General features: G+C 40.3%; 1 protein-coding gene across 2 annotated transcripts in view; it reads right to left on the reverse strand.

The window, feature by feature from the left end:
* Window positions 1-12,832, reverse strand: part of MED13L (mediator complex subunit 13L) — a 261,135-nt gene extending 248,303 nt beyond the window's left edge. For both annotated transcript variants that reach the window (XM_036013872.1, XM_028527247.2), the window contains exon 1: window positions 12,632-12,832. In XM_036013872.1, the coding sequence (XP_035869765.1) occupies window positions 12,632-12,703 (72 nt within the window). In that variant the 5' untranslated portion in view covers window positions 12,704-12,832. The remainder of the gene's footprint in view (window positions 1-12,631) is intronic.
* Window positions 12,833-14,696: the final 1,864 nt, after the last annotated feature.

The following is a 14,696-nucleotide window of genomic DNA, read 5'->3' on the forward strand; positions in this document are numbered from 1 at the left end:
CTTTTTTCAATGTAGTACTTAAAAAAAGGAAAAAATATATACAATCATATATGTAATCTAAAGAATACAGAAACAAAACTAACTGAGAAAAATCTCATATTCTTGAATTCAAAAATAGAAAATAATACTTGCCACTGCAACTCATAACGTAAACAGCTAATATAAAGGCAGGCTTGCAATAGGTAAAACATCCTATGCACCTCCCCTAACAGTGAGTATTAAGGCAGATCACAGTAGAGTAAAACCCTAAATATATGAGTGCTATTGTCCTAATCTTCAACTGTGTAAGAACTGAACGAACTTACTGGGATAGATAACTTTCATTACTAAAAGAACATGAATGGGATAGACACTAGATGATTTAGTAGGCAGTCTCAAATGAGTAAAAAGCCACACTAAGTGGGCAAAGGTAAGAACTGTGGTCTCACAGATCAAACTTCTTGTAAAACCTTAAAGTGTTCTCAACAGGATTCTTTTCTTTATCCCAAGGCCTTTATTTTTTTGCCCCCTTTTTTTCCCTTTGTATCCTCACCTGAGAACATGCTTACTAACTTTAGAGAGAGGGAAAGGGAGAAAGAGAGAGGGAGAGAGAAACATGGATCAGCTGCCTCTTGTGCGTGCATGCATGCGTGCCTTGACCTGGACTGAACCCCCGTAACTTAGGCATATGCCCTGTCCAGGAATCGAATCTGTGACCTTTCAGTTTACAGGACTCCTCTCCAACCAACTGAGCCACATGCAGCCAGGGCCCAAGGATCTTCTTAATGACAACTTCAGTCCAACCAAAAATGGACATCGGGATATATGACATTTGCTAGACAGACACAGGATACAACTTACAATTTTACTTCCCCCATTTAGTTTGGCCCAATATCTAGTCTTACCAATCAATGGGCCACTGAAGTCACCTCCACTGAAACTATATGAAAACCCAGTACACTGAAGCACTATAACCAGAACCTGGGAGGCAGCCATTCGAGTAGGCAGAAATTCTTGGCACACATCTATAATGTATGTATGCCAGTATGTCCAAAATTAGGGTTCTTCCCAGGATTTTTGCTCATCATCAGTAAGACCCCCATCAGGAAGTACTGAAGTGCTGACTTAGGCAACAATTTAGAGCAAAAAAATGGAACTAAGATAGTAAATTTACAAAGACAGAAGACATGACACCGACCAAAGAAGCATCCCTTGAAGTAAGATTTTTCTGGGATGGTTAACTAAACTGTCTAAAAGCAATTCCAAAGGACCAAAAAATATTATGAACAATAGCCTTGGTATCTGATTCATTTCAAGGGGGCTTACTTTGAAAAATACTTCTCATTTGGGCAGATGTGTATCAGTTCTGGTATGACTAGCTCAAAATCATTTTGTAACTGTAAAGTGCATTACATTTGACCTACTTAAAATGGTCATTAAAGGAAAATAAAAATGAAGATGGTTGCTTGCAACGGCACATCAAGTAAAATGTAACATTTTTAGCTAAAATTTTTTTAATGTTTATTCAGTCTCAAAATCAGTATCTTTAATCTTTGAATTTAAAAGGCACTCAAGCTCCAACCGAGATTGTCTCCTCTTCCTTCACACTTAATTCTTTTCTTGCATCCTCACATCTTTGCTTTCTAAAAGGTTATTTTACTCTTTTTCACTATTATTCCTATCACCTTGATTCTTGATACCATCTCCAGCCAGACTTGTTTAATCAACTTTCAATTTTTCTTTTGTCTTCTTTCTTCCTGTCTCTCCACTATTGTTATTCATAAGCCTACAAACACAAATGAGGCTTTCGCCTACTAAAATATTTCCTTCAACCTACCTTTTGGTCTCTTACCTTCCCCACTCCCACATCCCATCTTGCTTCACAATCAACCTTCTTCAACTGAAAAGTGTACCATCCATCCATTCCACAATCCATTATGATCTGGAGTCTACCCTCAATTGTCAAATGTAATGATTTCAACTAAGTACCAAGATGTCCAAAGAGCAAACTCCTCATCTTTCATTCATTAACCTCTCCCACTCAATGTCCACCATGACTGCCTTTGAAAATCATAATTCTTTATTTTTATGTCAGAAAGCAAAATTATATTACCTATAGAAAGTACATACAACATATACATTTCTTGACTTAAATGTCTACACTTCATGGGAAGTAATCCTACACAAAAATTTAATTTGTTTTAAATGCATAAAATCTAAAGAAGAACAGGTTACATAGTTCAACAATTCTAATTTGTCTGTATAAGACAGCAATCCTAGAAAGGCTTTTAAACACATTATTAAACGTAATAGCATTTAACACACTTCTTTTTCCTCAATTCATTTCTCATAATAGTTTCTATATCATCTTGGATTATCTCCTGCGTTGAGTTTCATATTCCATCTGCTCATTTAAGATTCACGTCTGTCCAGTTTCTGAAATATTTGTCACTTTAGTCATTAGCATTTTGGGTAATATAGCACTGGTTTTTTTTTTAACTTCAGAACTGAATTATTTTAGAAAAGTAACGATTTTAACATCATTTCTTAATCTAAAGTGGCCGGTCCCCACTTCAAATTGTCCGTCTAACAAAAACTAGATTTCAACAGGGTTTTGTACTATTTTTTTAAAAGGAAACCAAGACCATAAATTGGAAGTGCTCTCCTTCATACCACTTCAGTAAATATTCTCAAGGGCAAACTCAGAGATGTAAACTGAGCTTCCAAGTAATGTCCTTTCCACTCCTCTCTAGCAAGCCACACCCATCCATTTCTTCAAGACGTAGTTTAAACTCCCCTTCTGAGTTTTTCTGCCTATGAGGCACTATACTACCTGACCATGTTGCCCTCTCTCTGCACATACAACATAGCATCTTGGAAATTAAATAGTACATGCAGGTCTTTTTCCCACATATAAGACCCTTAGCCCTTCTGTAAGCCTAAAGCCAGATTTTAACCATTTCTGATGTATGTACATTACTCAAAAATGAATTATATACCCTAAGTTTCTCAAACGTGACATTCAAAACAATTAACATTTCTAAATACTAGTTTATTGATTACCTTCACTGGAGCTCAAAAGTCCTCATTTACCACACAAAATAGAAGGCAGAAAGCTTGTCTCCAGTGGTGAGTGAAAAAAACAAAGGTAAGGAAAGGGCTAAGGGGCAAAGAAATACAAAATCTTTTCCTGATGACATCACCGACCTCTCAACGTTTTAATACAAGTATCAGCAAAGGTAGATACCTGCAGGAAAGTAAAGGAGAACCTGCCTCAATCCTTACTCCAAAACTGCTGCACTTCCCACAGGTGGGCCATCCTCACCTCTCAACACTCGCCTTCAAGCATCTCCTTCAGACAGGGATCCTCTCCAAGGCCTAGAAAAGGACGGAGAGCCTGGGCCATCCTCACTCCCAATGGCTGGAGCCAAGAAAGGGTTCAGGAGTGGCTGCTCTGACTGCCAGCACTGCAGGCAGAGGAAAGGTGCTCCTGCCATTCTACACAGGAACAATAAATTTAAGTTCCATGCCATAAATAGCATCTGAGTTCTCTAACACAACTATTGGGTTGGCCAAAAAATCCGTTACATTTTTTCTGTAAAACAAAAGACACATTTTTCATTTTCACCAGTAACTTTATTGATCTGGATATTTTGAGTATGTCGCCTCTCTCCTGCTATAGGCTTCTGGTGGGTAGAGGCCAGGGGTGCTGCTAAACATCTTCCAATGCACAAGACAGCCCACAGCAAAGAGTTATTTTGCCAAAATGTCAACAGCACCACAGAACACTGCAAACCACTGTTGACACGTCCAATCAGTCACAGCACCTTTTCCATATATTGCACAATTTTTTTAGTTTCAGTTGCATTTTTACCTTTCTTGAAATAAAGCATAATATGCCCAAAATGTTGCATGCTTTCTTCCATCTTCAATACTAAAATGGCTGCACAAAAATTCACCAATGTTGATAAGTATTTTTAAAATGCATGCTGATATGACAGCTGTCACAATACAATCTAACAGGATTGTTTCAAATGAACTTAAAGACAACTAAGCACTACCAGAGCCATATGCCCAACCCAATATTCAAGTACCATACAATGTAAATAGATTAGCCATCATTTGTAGCAATAGAAGAGTAGGTTTTTGAGTGAAAACAAACTTACAAATTAACTTTTTCTAACATTTTATAATGCTGAAAACCACCTCCATGTAAAATTCTACATCTCTTAATAAAAACTTAGGACAATATTCATATTCAGCATAGCTAATAAAAAATTACAGATTTGTGGGTTGGGGGGGGCTTTCCTTCCTTCAACAAGATCTAAACAATATTTTTAAATGTTGCGACATTACTAAATGGAAAATAGAAATTAGCCGGTAGTTGAGGATACATACTTTGTTCAAAACATAGTAAGGGTTGTGACATGTATGTCAGACTGAAAAAGTGATTTAGTCTTTAGGAAGAAAAAGATATTTATTAAGTACTATTTCTGACATTCCCTGAGACAAATCTCAAAATGTTAATAGAACTGCTATTTCAAGTTCAAAGAGCACTCCGGAGCTGCCAAGGAATTAATAGCTTAAACTACCAAATAAGAGACAGTTCAATTTCTAGTCTCAGCCAGTCATAGCTCAGAGTTGGTACAGCAAAATCACCCAGCATATTCAAGATACCACACAACTATGAATCATATACAAATAACAGCTAAAGATGAAATTCAAGTTTTTTGTCTCAATCACGGCTTATTTATAAGGACAGACACAAGGACAATTTAATCTTCTGCTCATCCCAAAAAAGAACAAATAAAACCTAACTGCCAATAATTGACACAAGTAATTTTGCCACTCCAACTTCCTGATTAACTGCCCAGGGCTACTATACAGCTTTAATTGTAATTTGCTAGAAGTCTGTTTCTGTTAAAGAACATTATCTAGTCATCCAAAGTGCTTTCCTTAGAAGATACTGAAAGAGTTTTTTCGTGCCTCCTATCCCTCATATTTCCATCCAGTTTACCGAAAGAGAAACTGAAGCCAAAAAAACCCCCAAAACTGTTATGCAACCAACCTGATCTGAATAGTCACTAGTAAAAAAATCAAATACCATCCAATGATGACATTTCAACTCACAATCTTTGTAAAAAACCGCTTCAACCTGAATGTTGACATTAAAGTATATGTTTACAAAACTGGCAGTTAGATAAACTAAGTGTGTAAGACAATTAAACAGAAAAGATATTCAGACATTTAAAAAAAAATCGAATACCATTCAGCCTTCCTTATTACCAGCTCACTGCCATATCAATGGGCTAATGGAAAGTAATATTGGAACTGAAGACTGAGCAAAAACCCTCCCACATAGCTTAAAAGAATGGAAATGAAGGAATTCTAGATCAAGCCCCAAACAAAACTTCCAAGGGGCACCAAAATCTATAGGCTGCGTAACACTATAGAAAATTTAAATACTAACTAAATTCCTATTCCTCTGAGGTATGATAAGCACACATCTCCTGATCAGTTGGATTCTCTTTAATGATTTTCTAGAACTGATCTAAAATATTGCCAAGCCACAGTACATAAATCCTAGATAATACATATATTCAGAACAGAATTAAATATCTAAATAAATTAAAAAGTATATATATGAGCAGGACCTAAATGGGCAACGAGCACTTCCTTTGGGAGTAAGAGCAAAGAATACTTGTCCAACAATTAACTCATTTAACAAATAGTTAATGAGCACCTAACTATGAAGAGAATGCAAAGATGATTTAGACAGTGTCATCTGCTTATCAGAGGCCCACAGAAGGAGATACACGTAAGGAGCAAGAGTGACTAGTTTTACCTGTGGGAGTCAAGGAAAGCTTCACAGGGGAGGTGACATATGACCTACTTAAAATGAGCAATACTGTGCCAGGCATGTACAACATATATGTTTTCCTTATTTCTCTTTAGGACATTAAAATCCAATCATGAAAATTGCCAACACAAAATGTTTTTACACACCAATTATACTCTTTTGAATACCTTGCTTATTAGCTCTCAAAGCAAGCCCAGATGGATTTAATCATCTTTACTAGTTAATGAAATAATGTGGAACTATGTGAGGAAGCTTCACATGTCTTATGCAAAAAGTACTTCCTTAGAAATTCACCAATGTTCTTGGGGGGGGGGGGATCACAGTAGTCTTCATAAAATTTAACACCCATTTGGATGATTAGTCTTTGAAATTTTCACTGAATATTATTATAGAATTTCTGTTCACAATTAATTATATCTTACTGGAAACAAATCATTACCTCAAATTTAATTTTAAAATCAAATGTTTTAATGTATGCAGTTAATTGAATGATTTAATACAAATTAAGACAATTAATATTTACCTGCAAATTTACCTAATTTTCTTTATCTTCCCCTTTCCATTTTTTAAATTAAGATTATAAATTTAAACTATGCAAAATAAAGATACAAATGAAATTTTAATATAATCAACTCAGGAGGTTCCTTTAACAGTAATGGAATTTTGCTGTGCTAGAAAAAGTACCAAATGTAAAGAGCTGTCAACCAGGGCTCTGTGCTGTTTTACAGTAGTAGAAATACTGTTTTAATAAGATGCTACCACAATTCACCTAGAATGAGAAAGTAAACATTCAGAAATACACATAATAAACCAGAGTATGGAAACACAAATGGCAACACACTTTCCTAGGACACGATTGATTCTCCTAAACCTCTTCTAGAAAGGAGAAAAAGAAAGTCATCTTTCTCCTTTTTACAGACTAAAACCTAAATGTACTCCAAAAGATATTTTATTAGCTTAAAAAAGGAAAACTCTACTCCAACAAAAATAAGTAAAACATGCTAATATAAAAATGCAAGTGGAACAGGAGTTCCTATAAAAGACTACTATAGCCAGTCCTTGAGGACAGAATGTATTCCATACTACAGATGATTTTAAAAATCAAATAACAAAACAATGCAGTAGAGTAGGAGAACTGTCTCTGAAATTGTAAACAAACACCAATCACAACATTTTTACAGAACTTAAAACTATTTTTATATTAACAAATATAGAAAATGCTGATGTACATAAGTGACTTTATACTAAACAATACTGAGCAAGCATACATATTTCATTCATGCAAATGAATCTGAATTGACAATTCCTAGTATATGTTAATATTTACCAAGACTAATGGAAAATCATCTCCCCTATGTAATGAAGTGCATTCCCGCAATAGAACAAAGCTAACACCTTCAAATCTTTCGAATAAACAATGAAAGCATATACTACAAAAGGAAATTACCTGAACAGAATCAGAAAGAAGTTAAATGATTCAAGAGTGAAAAAAGTGCTAAATTCCAAGAACACATTACAAATACTGATTCATTAATTCCAAAACTCTAAGCAAGTCCTATGAAACAAATGTGCATGTGTGTGAGTTCTTTTTTAAATTACTCCCCAAAGCACATTTTGAGACTACCTAATTACCTCACTTTGCAATGTATTAAATTTAATTTCTTGAAATACGAATGTTTATAAAATGACAAAATCGAAGTTCTGGTAGCCAACACTATACAACATATGTAGTTTGGAAAGCAGATTGGCACACAATCCATTTTAAACAAGTGACACAGCAGTGTTACAGAAATCCTTTTTCTACATTTCTAACAAATGGCTGCAATGCACAGTCCAGTAATAATAATACTTAATACTCAACTATATTACTATTTCTCATAAACTTTGCCTCATCTCCCTCAATGGCTAGCTTCTGTGAAATAAATATATCACCCACTTTCAGGAAGAAAAAACATCAGTATGCTTTACTACTAGTTTAAATGAGAGGAGCATTGCTATTTTATTCTATCAAAAATAAGTCAAGTCATTTGAGAAAAATATCTCATCTCTCTTTGAATCAAACTTGGAGAGATGGCTGAATTAACTACTCAGACACAAAAATTCAAGTAAATGATCTTATTACTCTTTACACAGAGCTTCATCTTAATTTTAAATAACTTGACAAACAGAACTACAGAATGTACTCATCTTTTGTAAATTGTTATCATAACTTATAGCATATAGTACAAACTGGTGAGAGTATCTTTTCTATTAATCTCAAGAATAGAGATCTCTGGAAATGTCTGATGAATACAATTAACTCACAATTAACTAGGCTAAATTAGTGAACAAAAAAGATGAATCAGTTTTTCCATACATAATTAATATAATCCACACTATACCTTAATGTTACTCAAAGAAATGCCCTAAGAGACTTTTTCCCCTAATAAGTACTGAATGCAATCATGAAAAAAATGACCAAATCATTACAAGAAAGTGTTAAGCTATCTAAGTACCTGGCAAAAACTCAATAAACCCCTTATTGTCTGTCCTAAAGGCATCCCCCTACTTTGATCCTCACAGAGAACAAACCCAACCTAACTTCCTCTCAAATGAGCACTTCGAGCAATAACACAGCAACATATTTTGTAGCATACAAGTCTTGAGAACTTATTTTCCCTTTAAATTATGAACTAGCCCTGGCCAGGTAGTTTAATTGGTTAGAGCATCATCCAGGGATACACCAAGGTTTCAGGTGCCATCTCTGGACAGGGCACATACAAGCAGCAGCCAATGGATGCATCAATATTGGAACAGCAAATTGATGCTTCTCTCTGCCCCCCCTTTTCCTCTCTCTCTAAAATCAATAAATACACAAGTAAATTTTAAATTATGAAATCACAAGTATTAATGGCTCTTTAAAATGGTCCAGTAAACTGCTACAGTATGCCTTAAATTGCTGTCTATTACTTACTTTAAAATATTTACTAGCAATTGGAGTTTAATATGGCAACTATTACTGGGTGACAATTATTGCTATTAAAAATATATAAATACTGTAACACCATGTGTTACTAAAAACAAAAGGCTAAAGAGAAAACACATTAGCAAATTACAAACATTTTCATTAAAGAAAATGAACCAGCATGAGGGGAAAAGGATGCTTTAAATGTAAATACTAAAATTAGAAATTGGGACAAAAAAATACCCTGTGTATGTATTTTGACATCTCAGAAGATTAGAGAAATCATCCCCCTTTCCTCACTGTCAGTTAAGAGTTCTAAAAAGACTAGATTTCGAAAGTTTCCACATTTACAACTATATTCCCTTTCTGTAAAAAATAAATCTCTTAAGAAAAAAAGGAATCAGGTCAACAGCAGCTTAAAATACAGAATTAATGGTCCTTAATGGGAATTAAGTACTAATGTGTTGTGTGTGTTTCAATTCAGGGAGGAAGAATTTGATATCATCACCCAATTACCCCATAGTCAGGGAGATTCTAAGCAAATAAAACACCACAAATGTGGAATATGTATACCTAAAAATCAGACTGCTTCATGTCAAAGAGTATATACTTAAATCTAGGTAAAGGACACAAAACTGCTTTTCTCCCTAGCATCGCCATAGAGAAATAAAACCAAAGATATACTTGCATCTGGAAATCACAATGTCTTCCCACAAGGGTGACTTGACATACCATAAGGTGCACTGTTACACTTTCAGAAAAGACAGATCTAATGCACTTAACTGATTTATAACTGAATGACTACATAACAAGAATCTCCCAGAAATGTGATGGACAGCATGAGAAAACAGTTTTGAGTCACAAAGACACAGCTATGTATGCATTTAATGCAGCAGCTACAAATCTCACAATAGTAAGAATAAAAAACACACACACGGACCCGTATCATATACACACAATGGCATTTTCACATTAGGAAAGGAGATAGGGGTTCACAGAGAATTTAGGAAATTCGACGCCACAGAAACTAATGCAGTAGAAAATCAGAAAGCAAATTAAGTAAAAGACTAACAAAAACCTTAAGACACCTGACTGCAAAATCAACTTTTGCTAAACCACAATAAACACCTCAAGGTAATAGAAAGTGGGTGGACGACTAATGTGTTACAGAACTTTAATCTCTATTAACATGAGTATCTAGTTAACTTCTCTACAAACAATACTTTGTTCAAAAAATCTGCAGGCCAAAAAGAAAAATATATACTATTAATAAGTGCACAGAGTTCTGACAATGAATGCTTTATTTTGAACAGGTGATGGTTTTATCTCCTTTAGAATTAACTATTCTATACAATGTACTTTAGACAACATAGTCTTAATAGTCTAGGTTGCTGCTGTGATTTTCAAGAAAATTCAATTTGGAATGGGTAAAATTTATAATTATCAATAGCTTTTTAACAAACTTGTAATTTTTTTAAATTAGCTCCTATTCACTCTCTATATAAAAGAATGTAGATATTGTAGTCCTTAAAAAATAATTTTCCCAATGCATTTCTGCAGTTCTGCATTTCCAAGCTGCAACCTAAAGAATAATTGTGGGTTTTTTTAAGTACATTTAAAAATCAGTTCCTGGTTTAAAGAGATTCACCCAAAACACAAACCTCGAGTTGGTCATAAAGCACAGAATCCTCTCCTACAGAACTGTTTCTCCAAAAGAATGTGAATCCTCTTATCTCTATAACATTATCACTCTCACTTAAACATTAAAAAAGAAAAAGATAAAAGAAATGATGTATCTAAAGACTGGCTACACATATACTCTCATTAGCCTACAAAAACCTGTGTGTGTGTGTGTGTGTGTGTGTGTGTGTAAATCAGCCACCTACACACAAGCCATTACCAGTCAGCATGATATATGGTAATTTGGAGGATCTCTCCTCACTAATATTGGTCTACTTGGTTATTTTAATTACCTGTTAAAGTGTCAATGTGGTCACCAGCCGCCAAACAAAAACCATTTTAAATACCACTTAATCAATATATTTGCTAATCTATGAAAGTCCCTAAACCTGTCTGATACTAAACTATAGACTGGGGGAGAAAAGAGAAGGCAAAATGAGTTTTATTCCCACGTATCAAAAGATCAAGGTAAAATCATCACAGCACTGAGAAGAAGAATCACAACTTATAATTGAATTTTAGGATAAAATGTCTGAATAAAAATGGGAGAAAGAACTGACCTGTCTCACTACAGTGAAAACAAGGATACTGTGCCACTCAGTCTTAGTAGTTTATAAAAATCCCATGTTTTGATTTTTTTGTCTGCATAATGAAACATTTAATAAAATAACACATTTGAAAAGTTGGCAAGAATTTGTATTTCTGCACTAGTCTCAAAGGAAAAAAAAGCATCTATGCTACCCATAATTAAATGTAACTAATTACAATTTGAACACTAAATTATTTATCCAGTGTAAACAAGGATTAAGAGAAAATGTTTTTATCTACAGCAAAGGTTACAAAAACAATTTCCAAAACGCATGCTGTCCAAAAGGCAGTCCCCTCCACCAAAAAAAGGGTACACAACTTGAAATAAGTTTTTTTAGGCTAAATTAAACAAACCGTTCAGCCAATTTTCCAATTATATTCTACGCTTGAAACATAATTGCCTTACATCTGTTTACAAATCTTTGCTCAATATTTAAACAAATTCGTAGTCTCCCGGGCACATAGCTATACATACAGTAACTCATGCACAAAGCACATATTTAAAGACCATGCACTGCAATTATTAGCCTAAACGCCAGGTTTAACAACGTGAATGTTTTCAGAGCTAGGTAATACGACCCAATAAAAAGCAAAGATGGCATTTACCACCAAATGTCACTGCCACCGCCAGGGAAGAGTTGCTGGAGCCCTATACATTTTTAATTTCGGTGAATCTAGACGCCGTCGTCGGGTGCCAGGCTTCCAGGAGAACAATTGACACCCTAACTGCTTCAAGATTAAGGCAGGCAATTCAAATCCGAAGGAAAAGTTGTCAATTATCAGAGACAGAGCGCGAGAGAGGCGAAGGCAGATAAAAGCGATGTTATCAAACCGCCCAGCTTGTTGCTTTTTTGTGTGTGTGTGGATTCGTTGTTAGGATAGAGAAAACAGTTTTTAAAAGACAGAGGAGGAGAGAAAGAAGAAAAAGCTTTCTCCACCTTCCGTCGGCTCGGTGCAATGGCTTTACGGCTCTCCAGCGTAGTAAGCCCCGAGAGGCAGGCGGCTGTCGATGTTTACAATCGCGGGAGCTTCGGGTGCAAGAGTCCTTTACTGACACAATCGCATTCAATCAACTGTTTTCGGGCGAAATTGCAGGTGTCATTATGGAATTTTTTAAAAAATTCAAAAGGCGGGCGGGCAGACAGCCGATCCGACAAGGGGGGGGGGGGGGAAGAAGGCTGCTTATCGCAGGCGCGGGCAGCACAGGCAAAGACTTTCACATTTAGGGGAAAAAAGGGGGGGAAAGGGGAGGGGAAGGGGGGTGTGATCGCAACCGAGGGTGGGCGTTCGAAGTGCGACCCAGAATCGGCAGCGCTGAGACTTCCACATGCAAATTCCACGCCGAGCGCCGCGCTCACAAACGATTTTTAAAGAGCCAAATAAACACTGGATGGAATCCAAGGCGAGGGAGAGACGATCCAAAAGGGGGAGAATCGGCAAGAGGCGAACGGCGGGGAGAGGCGAGGGAGGGGCGAAGTCCCGGCGGCTGAGGAGAAAGTTGGTCGGCGGCGGAGGTCGGCGGCGGAGGTCGAGGACCCCCCCCCCGATACGGCCCCCCTCCCCGCGGCCCCGCTACTCACCAGCGAGAAGAGGTTGGAGTGACAATCCTCCAGGCTCGCCCCGTTCGCCACCCAGTTCGCTGCCGCAGTCATGATCCTCCGCGAGCCCGGCCGCCAGAGCGGGGCATGTCGGAGCGAGGCGTCCGAGGCGAGGCCGGGCCGGGTGGCGGCGCCTCGCCGGGGAGCGCGGGGCGGCCGGGCCGCCGCCGCCGCCGCCCGGGGAGGGCGCGAGGGCCGGCGAGCGGGCGGGAGGCGCCGCGGCGACGCCGCGCCGGGGGCGGCGGGCCCGGGCCGGCGGGGGGGTCCGCGGCGGCCGCGGGGCTCCTTCCTGCTCGGGCGGCGGCGGCGGCTCCCGCGGCTCCGGAGGCAGCGGGGGGCGCTGTCCGCGCGGCCCGGCGCCCTCCCCGCCTCTCGGGGCCGCCGCTGCCTCCCGGGCTGGCGCTGCGGGCCGGCCGCCGCCTCCGCCTTCCCTGTTCCTCAGCCGCCGCCGCCGCCGCCGCCTTGTTTATCTCCAGCCACCGACTCCCCCTCGGCCCCCGCCGGCGCGTGAAGGGAGGCGAGCCCCGGAGCCGCCGCCGCCGCCTCGGAGCCGCCGCCGCCGCGGAGCGCGAACTCGCGAAGGGGGGGGTGCGGACGAAGCCAGCGGGCGACCCCGGCAGCCGAGCGACGTCCCCTCCTTCCTCTTCCTCCCCCACCCCCCCCTCCTCCCCAGTCAGCCTCGCTTCTCCTCCCTCCCCGGGCTCGCTCACTCTGACAGCAATGGCGGCCGCCGACCGCGGCTCGGCCCGCCATTGGCTGGTGCCGCGTCACGTGACGGGCGCCGGCCGCGCGGGGGGGCGAGGAGCAGGCGGGGGAGGGGTCGGAGCGGCGGCGGCGCGACGGCGGCGGCGGCACACGGGCGGCGCTGCTGAGCTGCTCGCGGCCAGATCTCGGGCAGCGAGAGAGAGAGGGAGGGAGAGAAAGAAGTGCCGACGGCTCAGCTCCCCGGCGGGCGGCGGCCGACCGACCCGTGGCTGCCGTGGGCTGCCCAGCGCGGGCACCGCGCCCCGCCCCCTGGGGACACAGATCTTTGTGGGGCACGACCGTGTGTCCTGGGAACGCCGGTGTCGACCGGAGCGAGAAGCTCGGGTCCCCTCGCGTGTGCCCCCAACCGACGCAGCCTGGCTGGCGTGGCGGGGGCTCCTTGTGGGCCAGGCAGCCCATCCAAGTGCTCTGGGGAGCGTCTCGTGGAGGTCGCACTACGCTGTCCTCGTTTTGCAGATGAGAAAACTAAAGCACAAAGAGATTAAGCCACTTGCCCGGGTCACACAGCTGGGGAGAAGAGGAGGCAGAATTCGAACCGGTGCACCCTTGCACAGGGAAGCCTAGCTCTTGCGCTAGATTTAATAAGCCTTGCCCAGCGATAGTTAAGGGGAGCGCTTACTGTGTAAGAGGCGCTATGCAGAATCCAGATGCTTTTGAACCCTCACTCCTAAGCACAGTGTGCCCTCATCCCTTTATTCCATAAATCTTTCCTGAGCTCTTGCTGTGCACCAGAATGCGTTCTCACTGCCAGGCACTGTACTAGGGCTGTGTTGGGAGCAGACCCTCCTTCTTGGCTCCCCGTAATAAGGCTTCAGTAATACACATTTCCTGACAGCATACGGTCTGAAAGTCCAGAGGAGAGCCAGTATGGACAGGCTCTCGCAGCACTCGCGGCTTTTGTTCCCTACAAAGGTGGGGAGGACAGAACCACTTTTTCACCAACAAGCCCCCAACAGGGGAAGCATGGAGTGTAACAAAAGGAGAGAAGTCTTACCCCTGTTAATTTGAGCTTCTGACCTACCACAAATAACTGCTAAAGCAAAACACATGAGCGCCATGTGTATTGTCGTGGCTGATACTGTTATAACCCAGTAACATTGTTAAGATGAATATCCATACATTATTTCACATAACCCTCAGAACAACCAGATACTGTTATTGTCCTTAGACTATAATACCTCCAGTCTCCGAACTGCAGTGACATCTCCAAGCTCTCCAGTTAATAGCTCAAACCGGGTGTATCTAGCGTCAAAGCACAAGGCTGTATCCAGAAGGTTCCATG

The sequence above is a fragment of the Phyllostomus discolor genome, chromosome 13 (genome assembly GCF_004126475.2).
Source record: "Phyllostomus discolor isolate MPI-MPIP mPhyDis1 chromosome 13, mPhyDis1.pri.v3, whole genome shotgun sequence".
In the NCBI taxonomy this organism is placed as follows: Eukaryota; Metazoa; Chordata; class Mammalia; order Chiroptera; family Phyllostomidae; genus Phyllostomus; species Phyllostomus discolor.